The 14,265-nt window shown below is 40.5% G+C and overlaps 1 protein-coding gene across 2 annotated transcripts in view; it reads right to left on the bottom strand.

Moving 5' to 3' along the window:
• The window catches only part of baiap2a (BAR/IMD domain containing adaptor protein 2a), an 89,458-nt gene extending 85,527 nt beyond the window's left edge, over positions 1-3,931 (bottom strand). The window contains exon 1 of one of the 2 annotated variants that reach the window (XM_078571171.1): positions 3,544-3,931. In XM_078571171.1, the coding sequence (XP_078427297.1) occupies positions 3,544-3,591 (48 nt within the window). In that variant the 5' untranslated portion in view covers positions 3,592-3,931. The remainder of the gene's footprint in view (positions 1-3,543) is intronic. The other variant, XM_078571172.1, reaches the window with a different exon arrangement.
• Positions 3,932-14,265: the final 10,334 nt, after the last annotated feature.

Here is a 14,265-nt window from a genome sequence, read left to right as displayed (position 1 = left end):
TCAGCTGACAGCTGTGATAGGTATACTCCCTTCTGTTTGGTTCAGAAAAATCTATTGATTAAGTAGGAAATTTGACCCATTCCTCTATAAAGATTGTTGTCATATTAATATCAAAGAATGCATTTTCTGCCCTATTTTTAAAAAAATGTCTGGCCCTCATCCACCTCGAAATGACATGTAAACTCAAATGAAGCCTCATGAATACAAAGCTTGGCTCAAGCATTTCTTTACCTTGTTTTTTTTGAGTTTTGTTTTATTCATTCATGAGATGTGGGCATCGCTGGATAGGCCAACATTTATTGCCCATCCCTAATTGCTCTTGTTCAGAGGGCATTTTTAAGAGTCAACCATATTGCTGTGGGTTTGGAGTCACATGTAGGTCAGACCAGGTAAGGACAGCAGATTTCCTTCCTTAAAGGTTATTAGTGAATCAGGTGGGTTTTTACAATAATTGACATCATTAGACTTTTAATTCCAGATTTTTATTGAATTCAAATTTCACCATCTGCTGTGGGATTCGAACCTGGGCCCCCTTAGCATTACCCTGGGTCTCTGGAATACCAGTCCAACGACAATGCCACCGCCTCTCCCAAACAGAAACTCATGGGGAACTATGGGTTGTCAAAGCAGCACTATCTTTTAAACCAATATACTTAAGCGCTGTTAGGATTTTTTTTAAACTCAAAAACTTCTTAAAATTTCCCAGCTATCGCTCATGCGACGATCAAAACATTGCCCTGTTTTGCAACACATCAAAAGCAAACTAACCTAATTGACTCTAGAATTGGAAAGAATATTATTCTGCATCTTCTAAGGGACTAAACCGCTTAAAAAGTAACTCCCTGATAAATAATGTCTCGTGTTAGGATGGAGATTAGTTTATCAACACTGACCCCCAGGTGACTCATTTTACTTCTTAGGATACATCCTAATAAACTAAAAATAAAGCAGACAATTAATGCAAAACATTCCCCTCTCTATTTGGTCCTAGCAATACTGCCCTTCCCTGCACTACTAAAAGCAGGGCCATGGAAGATGAGATAAGTATAGGGTAGCCATTTCTTATATATAAATTCATATTAAATATGGCAAACATGTTCTGCATGTGTTTCCATGGAGGAGAGATATTGCAGCACATATCATCAAACCAGAAGCCACAAAACTGTTGCCCCCTATGCCAGCTCCTGATTTGCACAGTGCCAGTTCTGGTATGTTAGGATGCCCATATCATCTAAAGTGATGTGGGTAAAAAAACAAAAAACACCACACTCAATAAACTGGGAAGAAGAATAAAAATATTGCCTTCAGTGAATTTCAAAATTTCTGCATTTCAATAGTAAATCTGAGGCAAATTCTTCATTTCGATGCTCCAGTTTTCTCCCTTTAAATTAATGTCTTAAGGAAGAGATAAGCTGCCTTTGAAATGGTATGCCCTTGAGATGATAATATCCTCAGTGAAAGAAGACCTGAATACCACCAGGAGTTTTCTGTTGCTCACAGTCATGATTAGTCATCCATCATTTCAATGCTGCTGTGGCACTTGCTGCTGCCCACCCACTGCACAACAGCAATAAGGGCACCGACTGGCTTCTTCCTGCAAACTGGGACCTACAGTAGAATTTAAGCCTGTAGCTATTGCTGCACAGATTCTACTGTCCAATTCCAAGGTTTTCTTTCATTCATCATTATGAAAATGGTGACAACTTTGAACTGCCTCTAACAAGTTAATCAGGCAGCAGTCTGATAATGTGACAATTCAGGTTTCTGTTACATAGTTGACATCTGTGATGCCTGTATTGCTACATCATTTTATGATGAGAGGTTAATCAGAAAGCCCAAAGCAGGTTCTGCAGTCAAGGAATGCATTACGCTGGATGTGAAATAAGGTCCCAGATTGGATGAAATCAGAAACCACCCACTGCAATCTGACAGGATGAAGTCTGAAAACCAGACCATCATCAATTCTGATTGCAGTAAACACCACTTATCCAAATGCTGCAACGGCAGCATTCTCACACTACATACTTTGAATAGAAACAACGTATGCAATAGGGTGGAGAGGGGAATACAGCATCAGCAGTTTATTTTTTGGCAAACTTGGAAGATTCCCTTCCAGCAACCCTGATCATACACCATCTTCAGGAAAAAATGAATGCCTGCCTGCTGGTAATTAAACAAACTCAAAAGATCATGCTTGCAGGTAGACAGCATTACTCTTAACAATAAACTCTTCACATTTCACACAGTAAAACTGATATTTATTTTAAAAAGGATAAATATGAAATATTCTGCATTCAGATGCATCATTCTGAAACATAGCACAAATTGTGCAAAATGACTGAAGCCTATTGTAAAGGAGAAGGCAGGATACTCCTACACTCATTGCATAAAGCTTCAAGGGCATGGTTTTCAAAATGAGTTAGGATTCCCCAGGTCTATCCCTTGTAAGTGAACTTCTTTCGATTTTGAGCGACTACAGACTAATTAAAAATCCAAACTCTATTACTATCATTAGAAGGGGGTGGACTACTCTGCACACAAAAACAAATGCAAAAGGAACCTTATATATGGGGGGAAAGCAGACTACACTAAAGGTATTGATTGTATCACCCGATGATGCCAATAAAGGCTAAAAGACATATAAAGATGGGTGTAAGGATTAATAGGCAGTATCTCCGTTCCGATGATTAGCAAGTTGCCCAAGCTTTGCTTTCGTATCTCATGACATCAACTGGACTCCACGCCTAGGTTAGTGCCCCGGAATCCACCCCCACCCGTCCAGGATTTCCCACTCCTATATCATGAAAATTCATACGCCACGATTTCTCGAGCGCATTCTACCTAAAGATTGTACTTCCAAAGTGACAAGTATAAAAAAAAAATTAAACACACTTAATCTTGCTCGACACTAGACTTTTAAAACAAAAACGATTTCATAATAAGGCAGGTTTCCTTTGTGCTGTGTAGCACAATTAGGATTAGTAAGAGTCCTGCTTTGAAAAAAGCCAACTGGAAACTTGGAAAAACAGATACTTGTACCTTGGAGATACTTATCCCTAAAAACTCAATTATTTAAAATAAAAAGAAAGTCTGCAATGACTGAATTACAGTCAATAATCCTCATCAGGATTGCAAGGACCTCCATTAAAAAAAATAGAACATCACAGAAAATCCTTAATTCAGTGACACATTTGGCCAGAAAATCAAAACTTTTCACAAAAAAAGGACTAAAAAGAAAATGCTGGACCTTCGTTTTAAAAAAAAAAGTAGTATAATGACCAAAAAATCACTGGGATGACCACTTTTTTTTTTTGGCCAGCAAACCAAATCGTTTCACAAAAGACTCATCAGGAAGTCTCCAAAACAAAAAAAGAAAAAGGTTGGACACTGTGACTGTCCAAGGAAAAGTAAAAGAAAAAAAAAGTTATAAGTTGCTGCTGGCTTGGCATTAGATTGTTTAAGGAGGCAATAGGCAACATTTAAAACGTTGGAAAAGAAGGTGACCCCCCTCTGGAAGCTGCTGCCAACAACGAACTCACTCACCTTGTAGACATTCTCGGTCATACGATGCACTTCATCCGTGCGAGACATGGTCGCTGGATTCTCTCCTCAGTCAGTCAGTCAGCGTCGAGCAACTTGCAAAATGTAATCTAAAAGTTACTCCACGGCGCGAATAAAAAGCCTCTCTCGCCCCCTGAAACTTTTTTTTTCTCTCTCTCTCACACTTTCTCACAGCTTGACAGTAATTTCCAATCCACCCACGCAGCAGAGAAGAGACTGGGAAGGAGGGAGGGAGGGAGGGAGGGAGTGAGAGAGAAAAAAAAGCAGCCCTGGGTTCCTCTACCACGCAGCCGCCAACTCGGCCTCCGCCGTCGCCTAGGAACCTGGGCAGGTCCTCCCAGGTGGTGGGGGAGCGCGACAACCGAACCTGACAGCTGGGAGGACTCGTCGCCCAGGCCTCCTTGCCCATTGGCTGGGCCCGCGGAACCCCGCGCTCTCATTGGCTAACCGCTCTCCGCCTTCACACCCGCCCCGCCCCTCCCTTCCCATACCGTTAGGTTGCGTCCGCACTGCTGATGTCACGGCCAACCCTCCCCCTCCCCGGATCCCGTCGAGCGGATTTCGTCGGAGAGAGACTTCGCAGGGAAGATCAAAGAGGGATTTTTTTTTTCCACAAAAAAAAGTAGATATAAATAAGAAGAAACGTAAGTCGTTTCCACAGCAACTCAGGTTAATACTACGTTCGAAATTTCCCCTTCGCATGTACCAGACTCTGCAGCAAAATATACGTAACATTGGCAGCTCCTGCAGGCTTTTTTTTTCATTCCCCCTCCCCTCCCCCTTTTGCTTGACTTTTAGGAAGGAATCATCATTGCAAACAAAAAGGGGTAATTATTTTGCAGATTAATCCAGTGTGGGCTCATCTGGTGGGCAACGGTGAGTCACTCTCCACCAGCGGTTTACTCAGGTGCTCAGGGATGACTACCCCACCAGCCTCCTTCGGGTAAATGTCATTCCAAACTCATCACCATCACCACCACCACGTCGAGTTACTGCGAAAATGCTGGATGGTCCGGAGGAGCCTCTGCCGCAGTTTGAAAACCGCTCTCCGAACGTCTCTCCCCTGTTTTAAAGAGTTTGCTGCTTTTGCAAATGCATTGCGAGGTCCCCTTCTCCTGCTGTCGATTCATGTCCTATCATATATTTTTTTTTTAACTGATTCCCTGAATAGCAGCTATGAGAGCCCAGAGGTTCTCCTCCTCTACCCCATGGCTCCCTCTGGAAGGAGACTCCCCTGTTTCGTTTCGTGACAAAATTCTGTAATGTCTGTAACCGTTTTCCGATGGTATTTTTCTTTTTTTTAAATTAAAAAAAAAACAAACCGTTTCAATAAATTTGCTGTTACAACCTCCCTTTTTTTAAAAAAAAATGAATATCGAGGTTGGAAAATGTAAAGAATAACCACATGTACAAGGCTACCACTGTTTCAAATGCATCCCTGAGAAAGATATCTATCTTCCTGATTCTGTCCTGATTCACAATATGTTGTGAATTGCTGACAAGCTAAATATATGCATTGGTTTAATTGGAAATATTTTCGTTTAAAACAAAGATGATATCCAAGCAATGGAGTGATCATAGAGTTGTACAGCACAGAAACAGGCCCTTTGGCCAACCTTGTCCACGTCAGCCATCAAGCACCTATCTATTCTAATCCCATTTTCCAGCACATGGCCTGTAGCCCTGTATGCTATGGTATTTCAAGTGCTCATCTAAATACTTCTTCAATGTTGTGAGGGTTCCTGCTTCTACCACCCCCTCAGGCAGTGTGTTCCAGATTCCAACCACCCCCTGGGTGAAAAAAAATTTCCTCAAATGCCCTCTAAACCTCCTGCCCCTTACCTTAAATCTATGCCCCCTGGTTATTGACACCTCCGCTAAGGGGAAAAGTTTCTTCCTATATGCCTCTCATAATTTTGTATACCTCTATGAGGTCCCCCCCTCAGCCTTCTCTGCTCTAAGGAAAACACCCCAGCCTATCCAGTCTCTCTTCATAGCTGAAATGCATCAGCCCAGGCAACATCCTGGTGAATCTCCTCTGCACCCTCTCCAGTCTATATCCTTCCTATAGTGTGGCGACCAGAACTGCACACAGTGCTCCAGCTGTGGCCTAACTAGCGTTTTATACAGCTCCAGCATAACCTCCCTGCTCTTATATTCTATGCTTTGGCTAATAAAGCCAAGTAACCCATGTGCCACCTTAACCACCTTATCTACCTGTGCTGCTGCCTTCAGGGTTCTATGGACATGTACACCAAGGTTCTTCTGATCCCCCGATTGTGTGGTAGACCAGAAAGTTCAACCCAAAGGCCAATTAAGAAAACATTTGAAAAATGTAAAACTTGAATCACAATAGCCACTAAAGAAAGTTTGCAACAATAAATGAGTCACACAATTAAGTCCCAAACTGATCATTTATATCGTATGCAAGCAGCAAGTATTGCTTATCATATCTGGAAAATTGTTCCTGTAACTCTACTCAAGGACAAGGAGAATTGTCAGATGTAAGGTGCTTAGCCTGTGGTATTTACTTGGTGAAATCCTATCTTTACTGGGCAATTGTCGCGTAAAGTGCTCATTCACAGGGACAAGCATTATGTGATTTCATGCAATGATCAGGGAAGCCCATCCAGAATTCCTGCTAAGGACCACACCATTTCATGTAGTGAGCACAGCCATGGTTACAAATCAGTTAATGGCCTTTTATTTTTCCCTTTTATGCATCAGTCTATTTTATGCATGGTTGCCTTTTGTTTATCAGGCTATGGCAAGATGGGTTGACAATCTGTTCCCAGGTGACAACAAATGCAGCTGTCAGCCAACTGCTAGGAGCTGGCCAGAATTGCCTGGACTGTGCTCAGCAACTCCTCATAGCAACCAAGTGGAGCTGGGGGGAAAAAACATATCGCTCCTTGGCGCCCCATACTGGCATTTCAATATACTGCAATATTTAATGTAATATTCTTCGCTTCAGATTTCTACATCTGTGTTTCCTTTTCTACTACAATGATAACAGCAGATATTTATATAATATATTTAACGTAAAAAAAATCCAAGGCCCTTCAGGTAAGCATAATCAGACAAAAATGGGTGCTGTGCCAAAGAGAAAGCTATTCAGCGTTGTAATTAAAAGCTTGGTCAAAGTGGGGGATTTTAAGGGCGGGGGAACTCTCAAAGGTTAGCAACACAATTTTTAAGTGGCATATTGGCGGCAAAATGTTGCATTCTTTTTACCATTCCTGAAACAGTTCACGTTCCATGATGCCCTGTCGAACAGTAATATGGTCCCTCCAAAGCTCGGAGTTGCCCAACTTTAGTCATACCTTCATTGTACCAGCCAAATAAAAATGCTTCCCTACAGTGAAGAAGAGAAAATCGGATGATAGTCCCCCCACATTTGTTGTCAAGGACATCTTATTCCTGCAATCAAGAGCAGTACCAGCAGTACTGGGTGCAGCTCATTTGCTCATGTGTCCCAGTCTCAGATGTGATTTCCCAATACAAAATAAAGTGCAACATTTACATCTATACTGTAAGATTAAAACTTTTTAATATTTAATTTTCCTCCAAGTAGGAATGAAAAAAGCCCAAAGAATTGACATAAAGATGGTTTTGAATTAACCTATTTTCAGTATACAATCTTTATCACAAAGTTGCTTTAAGTTGATTGCTGATCAGCTTTAGGGTTCAGTAGGTTAGTGTCTACTAGATTATTAAGTCAGGCTATGTTTATAAGGATGTCCTAGTCTCAAGATAGGGGTCGTGGTGTCAAGATAAGGGTCGGCCAATTAGGACCAAGACGAAGAGTTCACTTCGAGGATTGTGAATCTTTGGAATTCTCTACCACATGGACTAGGAATGTTCGGTTGTTGAGTGAATGCAAGACTGAGATTGATTAAATTTTTGCACACTAAAAGAATCACGATATATGGGGATAGGCAGGAAAGTGAATATCTTGTGCTCTTATTGAATGGCAGAGCAGGCTCAAAGGGCCTTATGAGCTATTGTTGCTCCTATTTCCTATGTTCTTATGTTAGTTTGCTTTTTTTAAATTTTCAAATGTAATAATTTTAAAAAGAGCGTAACTAATTGAATACGCCTACAGTACCTTTAAATCAAAATCTTTATGCTGCTACAATTTCACAGATTTCCTAACCTGGAAATAACCCAATACTAAATAAAAACTATTTGTGCACTACTGTATTTTATTATTAAAGATTGTATTAAAAACAACATACTCATAAAGCTATATTACATTTTTCTGCTAGCAGTAAAATTATTTGTACTATGACCAAAATAAACAGCTATAGTTAGGACAACTATAAAGAATTAGTTCAATTCTTTAATAGATGGGTGTTCATATAAATATTTAAATAAGTCTAGAACATTGGTAGTGAATGCTAAGTGATCGGCTTATATACATTATGCTACTTAAATCACTGATCAGTAGTGCAATGTTGTACCAAAGGAACAAAACATTAAGTACATTAATACATACAGCACATGAGGCCATTCAGCCCATCATGTAAGAGTTAGTTCATTGAAAGAGCTATCCAGTTAGTCCCTGTCACTCTTGCCCTTTCCCTGCAGCCCTGCAAATTTTTCTCCAAGTATCTATTCAATTCCCTTTTGAAAGTTACATCTAAATCTGCTTCCACCATCCTCTCGGGCAGTGTGTTCCAAATCATAACAATTTGCTGTGTAAAAGAAAAACTTTTCATCTCCCCTCTGGTTCTTTTGCCAATTACCTTAAATCTGTCTCCTCTGGTTACAGACCCTCCTACAAGTAGAAGCAGTTTCTCCTAATGTATTTAATCAAAATACCTCATGTAAAGCATATGGTAACCTATGTTTTATTAATAGAGGCATTGAGTACAAGAGTAAGGAGGTCATGTTAAACTTGGATAAGACACTAGCTAGGCTTCATCTGGAGTACTGCGTCCAGTTCTGGGCACCGTACTTGAGGAAGGATGTGAAGGCATTGGAGAGTACAGAGGAGATTCACAAGAATGATTCCAGGGATAAACAACTGTAGCTATGAGGATAGATTGGAGAGGTTAGGTCTGTTTTCCTTGGAGAAAAGAAGGCTGAGAGGAGACTTAGGGAATAGTGAGAAACTGCTCCCTCTCAAGTGTACATCAAGAACTAGAGGGGACAGATTCAAAATAATGGGCAAAAGGAGTAGAAGTGTGAGGAAAAGTCATTTCACCCAGAGGGTGGTTAGAGTCTGGAACAAACTTCCAGAAAGGGTGGTGAAGGCAGGTTCGATCGAGGTATTCAAAAGGGAATTGAATTGCTATCTGAAAAGAAAGAATGTGCAAGATTATGGGGATAAGGCAGGGGAGTGGGATTAGGTAGATTGCTCCTTCAGCGAGCCTGTGCAGACTTGATGGGCTGAATGGCCTCCTTCTGCACTGTAAAGATTCTGTGATCTCCATTAAATCTTCCCTTAATGTTCTCTGCTCAAAGGAGAATAACTCCAGGTTCCCCATCTTCTTCGCATAAATGAAGTCCCTCATCCAGATACCATTTTAGGTCAATTCTCTTTGCATTCTCTACAAGGCCTTGACATGCTTCCTAAAGTATGTTGCCCAGAATTGGACATAATAGTCTAGCTGAGGACTAATCATTATTTTATAAATGTTGAGCGCAATTTCTTTGTGTTTACATGCTGTGCCTCTACTTATAAAGTCGTGTTCTGTATGCTTTTTTTAAACAGCCTTTTCAACTTGTCCTGCCGCTTTAAAACATTTTTTTGGTCCACTTTGATTCACTGCATATAAACAGATATCCTTTTCAGACGCGGCAGAAGTGAGAGTCTCTGATGAATTTGAGTAGGCAAAAAATAAAAAATCTTTTAAGAGCTTGTTAAATCTCCACTTTACTGAACGAAGACAGTGAGGTTAAAAAAAAAGATGCATCATCAAATCTACCACTGCCTATTATTTGGCCATTTTGTGCTTGCACATCATTAAAGCCTAAAATGTTTAATGACCAAAACAGAGGAAAGTATCAAATTAGAAATGGGTGTGATTATTTTCAGACAAAAACAAAATACTGCAGATGCTGGAAATCTGAAACTAAAGCAAAAAAATGTTAACCAGAGTTAACGTTTCAGGTTGTTGACCTTTCATGTTCTAACAAAAGGTATTCAATCTGAAACGCTTACACTGTTGTCTCTCCACAGATGCTGTCTGACCTGCTGAGTATTTCCAGTATTTTCCATAATTACCTTCAAATTTTAGAAGCAAGGTTTTTAAAAAATCAACAATAGTATTGTCTTACCAATAGAATGTGAAGTAGTGGACAAAATGTATATAAGATGAACAATGCCTTTGCTCTGAGTGGCCTAACCTAAAGTTGGTGACCACAGTTTATGCTCATCAGCTTAGTTGTTTTTATTTTGTTTGCAGTGGTTCAATAGGGAATTCTTAAAGAGATGATGTCAAGTGTAATTATAGTTTGGCATAACTAATGCTTAGGTTTCTAGGTGGGACAATTTGGCTTTGCCCTTCTAGACAGTCAAGAAACCCAAAGCTAACCAGCTAAAGTAAACAAAACATTTAAAACTAGTCTTTGTATGAAAAATGTGCTAACAAGCATAGCCTCGAAGAGCACTTTGTTCATGGCCAACATCATCAATGGGATGGAAACAGATACAGATGGCCATCATAAAGCAAAGAAAGAAGTTAAATTATGTGTTATACTCAATACACTGATAGTGTGTTTTATGCAGGGTGGAGTGTGACAAGCAGCGTATATTGTGTTCCAAAACTTGAAGCCTCCTATTTCACTTCTACAGTTGTGAAAATGTCCCTGTCAATACAATGGATTAACTTGCTAGATTGGAATACATAGAATATATGTCACAGAATAGGCTAGTGGGCCCACAACCAATCAATCCATGCTGGCATTTATGCTGCACTCAAATTTCCTTCTATCTTTCCTCATCCATCTCTAACATTGTAACCCACCATTCCCTTTTCCCTCAAATGCTGGTCTAGCTTCCCCTTAAATGCATTTTTACTATTTGCTTCAACTACTCCCTATGGTAGAGAGTTCCACATTTTCAACACTCTTTTGGTAAAGAAGTTCCTTCTGATTTCCACATTAGATCTCTTGCTGACTATCATATATTGATGGTTCTAGTTATGCTGTTCCCCACAAGAGGAAACATTCTCTCTGTATCCACTCTATCAAAACCTTTCATAGTTTTAAATATCTCTAATAGGTCTCCTCTCAGCCTTATTTTTTCAAGAGAAAAGAGACCCAACCTGTCAATCCTTCCCTGATATGTATACCCACACATTTCTGGTATCCTTGTGAATCTTTTCTGCACCCGCTCCAGGTGTCTCTATATCCTTTTCATAATATGGTGAACAGAACTGTACGCAGTACTCTACAGGTGGTCTAACCAAGATTCAATACAGATTTAGCATAACTTCACTAGGTTTCAATTCTATCCCTCTACAAATAACGCCTAATCCTTGGTTTGATGATTTTATGACCTTGCTAACCTGTGGCACAACCTTCAGTGATTGATGTATTTGTACGCTGAGATCTCTTTGTCCCTCTACCCCACCTAAACTTGCCCTTTCCAAGCAATACGTGACCTCCCTATTCTTCCTACCAAAATGTACTAGCTCACATTTATCGTATCAAACTTCATTTGTCAATCATTTTTCCATTCTGCAAGTTTATTAATATACTCCTGTTATTTGTTGCAGCCCTCGTCAGTGTTGACTATCTCCCCCCAAATTTGGTGTCATCCGCAAATTTAGAAATTGTTTTTTGTATTCCAAAGTTCAAATCGCTAATGTAAATTGTGAACAGCAATGGTTCCAGCACTGATCTTTGTGGAACACCACTTCCACCTTCTGCCATTCTGAATACTATGTTTTACTCCCACTCTCTGCTTTCTGTCTTGAAGCCAGCCAGCAATCCAGTCTGCCTCTTGTTCCCTGACTCCACGTTCTCTGACCTTATTCTCTAGTTTATTATGGGGCACCTTACCAAAGACCTTTTGAAAATCTAGATGAATTACATCTACTACATTACCATTGTCGACTCTCTCTGTTACCTCCTCAAAGAATTCAATGTGCTTGGTCAAGCAAGAGTTTCTCTTTTGAAATTCATGCTGACTATTCATTGTTAGACTTTTATTTTCTAGATGTTCTTCTATTTCCACCTTTAGTAAGGATTCCATTATTTTTCCTACCACCATGTTCAGTTGACTGGTCTGCAGTTCCCTGACTTTTTTGCTGTGATTTTTTTTCCCTTCAGCAAGATGTCCATGTCACAGGGTCGGGGGGAGGGATGGGAGCATGCTGTTGATTTGTCTGTTCATTGCCAGCAGTAAGCCAACAGTGGAATCCAGATTTTGAAGAATTCTCATGATTCTGACACACTGGAGACATGACTTTTTCAGACCGGGCTACTCTACATAATGATTCAATCCATGAAGGGAACATATTTATTGTCACCTCAGTAGGAAGTGTTGTTGAGTTAGCAGTAAGCCAAGAGTTACTGGTATTTTGGATCCAAGGGAATCATTGTGTATAAATGCTGAAGATAGGGTGACAAATCTGGCTCAACAATTAGTACTTAATTCTTGACATTTTAAAATTTTGCACAGGCTTTGTTGTAAGTAGGCCTGCCTATTGCGATATGTCCAAAAGATGTGCCTTCGTGTGCTGCCCTGTCATACGCTCTTCAGTGGTCATCTAAGAGCTAAGGATTCCATTTATCCCAGGACAAAGATATGTTGTGAGAGTCATGATTTATTTTAACTGGTTCCTGTTTCATTGTTGGAAGTAGAGACTGCATACAGATAGATTCATCCCATTCATCTTCAATTAACATTCTTTGTAGGCCTCTTTTTTTTAAAAACTGCTTTGATTTTCTGTATACTTTGGAATCAAGATTGTGTAGCCTCCTGACAGTAGTTTGGTTGTACTCTATCTTTATTGTGGTTGGTGTCATTTTGGGATATATTGGTTTTTGTGGTTAAGGATGTCATAGTTGATGTTTACTGTCATTGTGCCATAAATCAAAGCCCATACCTATGACTCTTGGGCAGGATGTCAGGGTGATATCATTTAGGCTGCCATACAGTTGTCAGCATATGCCTCTCCAAATTCAAAAAATGAATAGAAAGAAACAGAAATGTTAGACCATAGGAATAACTTGTCAACATTCTTGTTCATGTGCTACCTAAGGGTGGAGTCCTGGATCATTAGCCAAGCACAACAACAACTTGCATTTACGTAGCATCCTTTAGATAGAATTTACAGCGCAGAAGGAGGCCATTTGGCCCAACCAGTCTATGCTGGCATTTATGCTCCCAGCCTATTTGATCTAATCGTAGATGATAAGTAAACAGTAAATTTATTTTATCCTGGCTGCTGGTGAAGAGACCTGTGCTCTGAGAGCCAGCTATCAAAAGTCAACATCAAAGCTGCTACAAAAGCAGTTGCCACTCTAGATAACGAATTTCTTCCATTATTCTCTTTAATGCAGTAAAATGTCCCTAGACAATTCACAGCAGCGATTATCAAACAAAATTTTGCACCAAGTAACATGAAGAGCTATTAGGGCAGGTCAGCAAAAGCTTGGTCAAAGAGGTAGGTTTTAAGGAGGTAAAAGAGGAGAGGTAGAGTTGCAGAGAGGTGTAGGGAGGGAATTCAAGAGCTTAGGGCTTTGGCAGCTGAAGGCATGGCCACAAGTGATGGAGCAAAGAAAATCGGGGATATGCAAGAACCCAGAATCAAATGAGTGCAGATATCTCAAAGAACTGTAGGGCTGGAGGAGGTTAACATCAAGTTGTTGCTGGACTAGTTAGCAAGAACAGGGGTGATGGGTGAATGGTGCAAGTTAGGATACAGGCAGCAGAGTTTTGAATGAGCTCATGGTTCCAAAAGGTATAAGAGGGGAGGCCAGCCAGAGGAACATTGGGCATAGTCGAGTCCAGAGGTAATCAAGACAAGGAGTGGCAGAAACAGGAGATGTTATGATGTTGGAAGTAGGCAATCTTGGTGAAAGAAAGGATATGGGGTCAGAAGTCAGCTTAGGGTCAAATAGGACGCTAAGGTTTCAACCAGTCTGGTTCAATCTCAGACAGTGGCTAGTGAGAGGGACAGAGTCAGTGGCTAGGGAATGGAATTTGTGGTGGGGGACTTAAGATCATGGCTTCGGACTTCCCAATATTTAATTGGAGGAAATTTCTTCTCATTCAACACTGGATGTCAAACAAGCAGTGTAACAAATCAGACGCAGTGGAGAAGGCAAGATAGATGGTGGTGAGGTTGAGCTAGGTGTTGTCAATGTAATAGGGAACATAACATGATTTTGGCTGATGTCGCTGAGGGACAGCCTGTAGATGAGAAATAGGAAAGGGACAAGAATAGATCTTTGTGGGACTCCACAGGGAAATATTCCCCAGGGCACTTCAGCAACTTGAGCAGCTGTAGCCTTCTGATGTGGTTTCTAAGTGTTTTATCCTTCAGAGGAATTTGTTCATCAATTTGCCTGGGACAGTGAAGGTGAATTAGGAGAATCCCGATTGTATCTGCATCACTTAATTAGCTTGCTAGAATTTTCTAATGATGGAAGAGGTATTCAGCAGTGCTATCAACCAGCACTTACTCAGCAGTAACCCGCTCACTGACGCTCAGTTTGGGTTTAGCCAGGGCCACTCAGTTCCTG

This window comes from Cetorhinus maximus, chromosome 24 (assembly GCF_964194155.1).
Source record: "Cetorhinus maximus chromosome 24, sCetMax3.hap1.1, whole genome shotgun sequence".
Lineage (NCBI taxonomy): Eukaryota > Metazoa > Chordata > Chondrichthyes > Lamniformes > Cetorhinidae > Cetorhinus > Cetorhinus maximus.
This window is presented reverse-complemented; position numbering and strand designations above follow the sequence as displayed.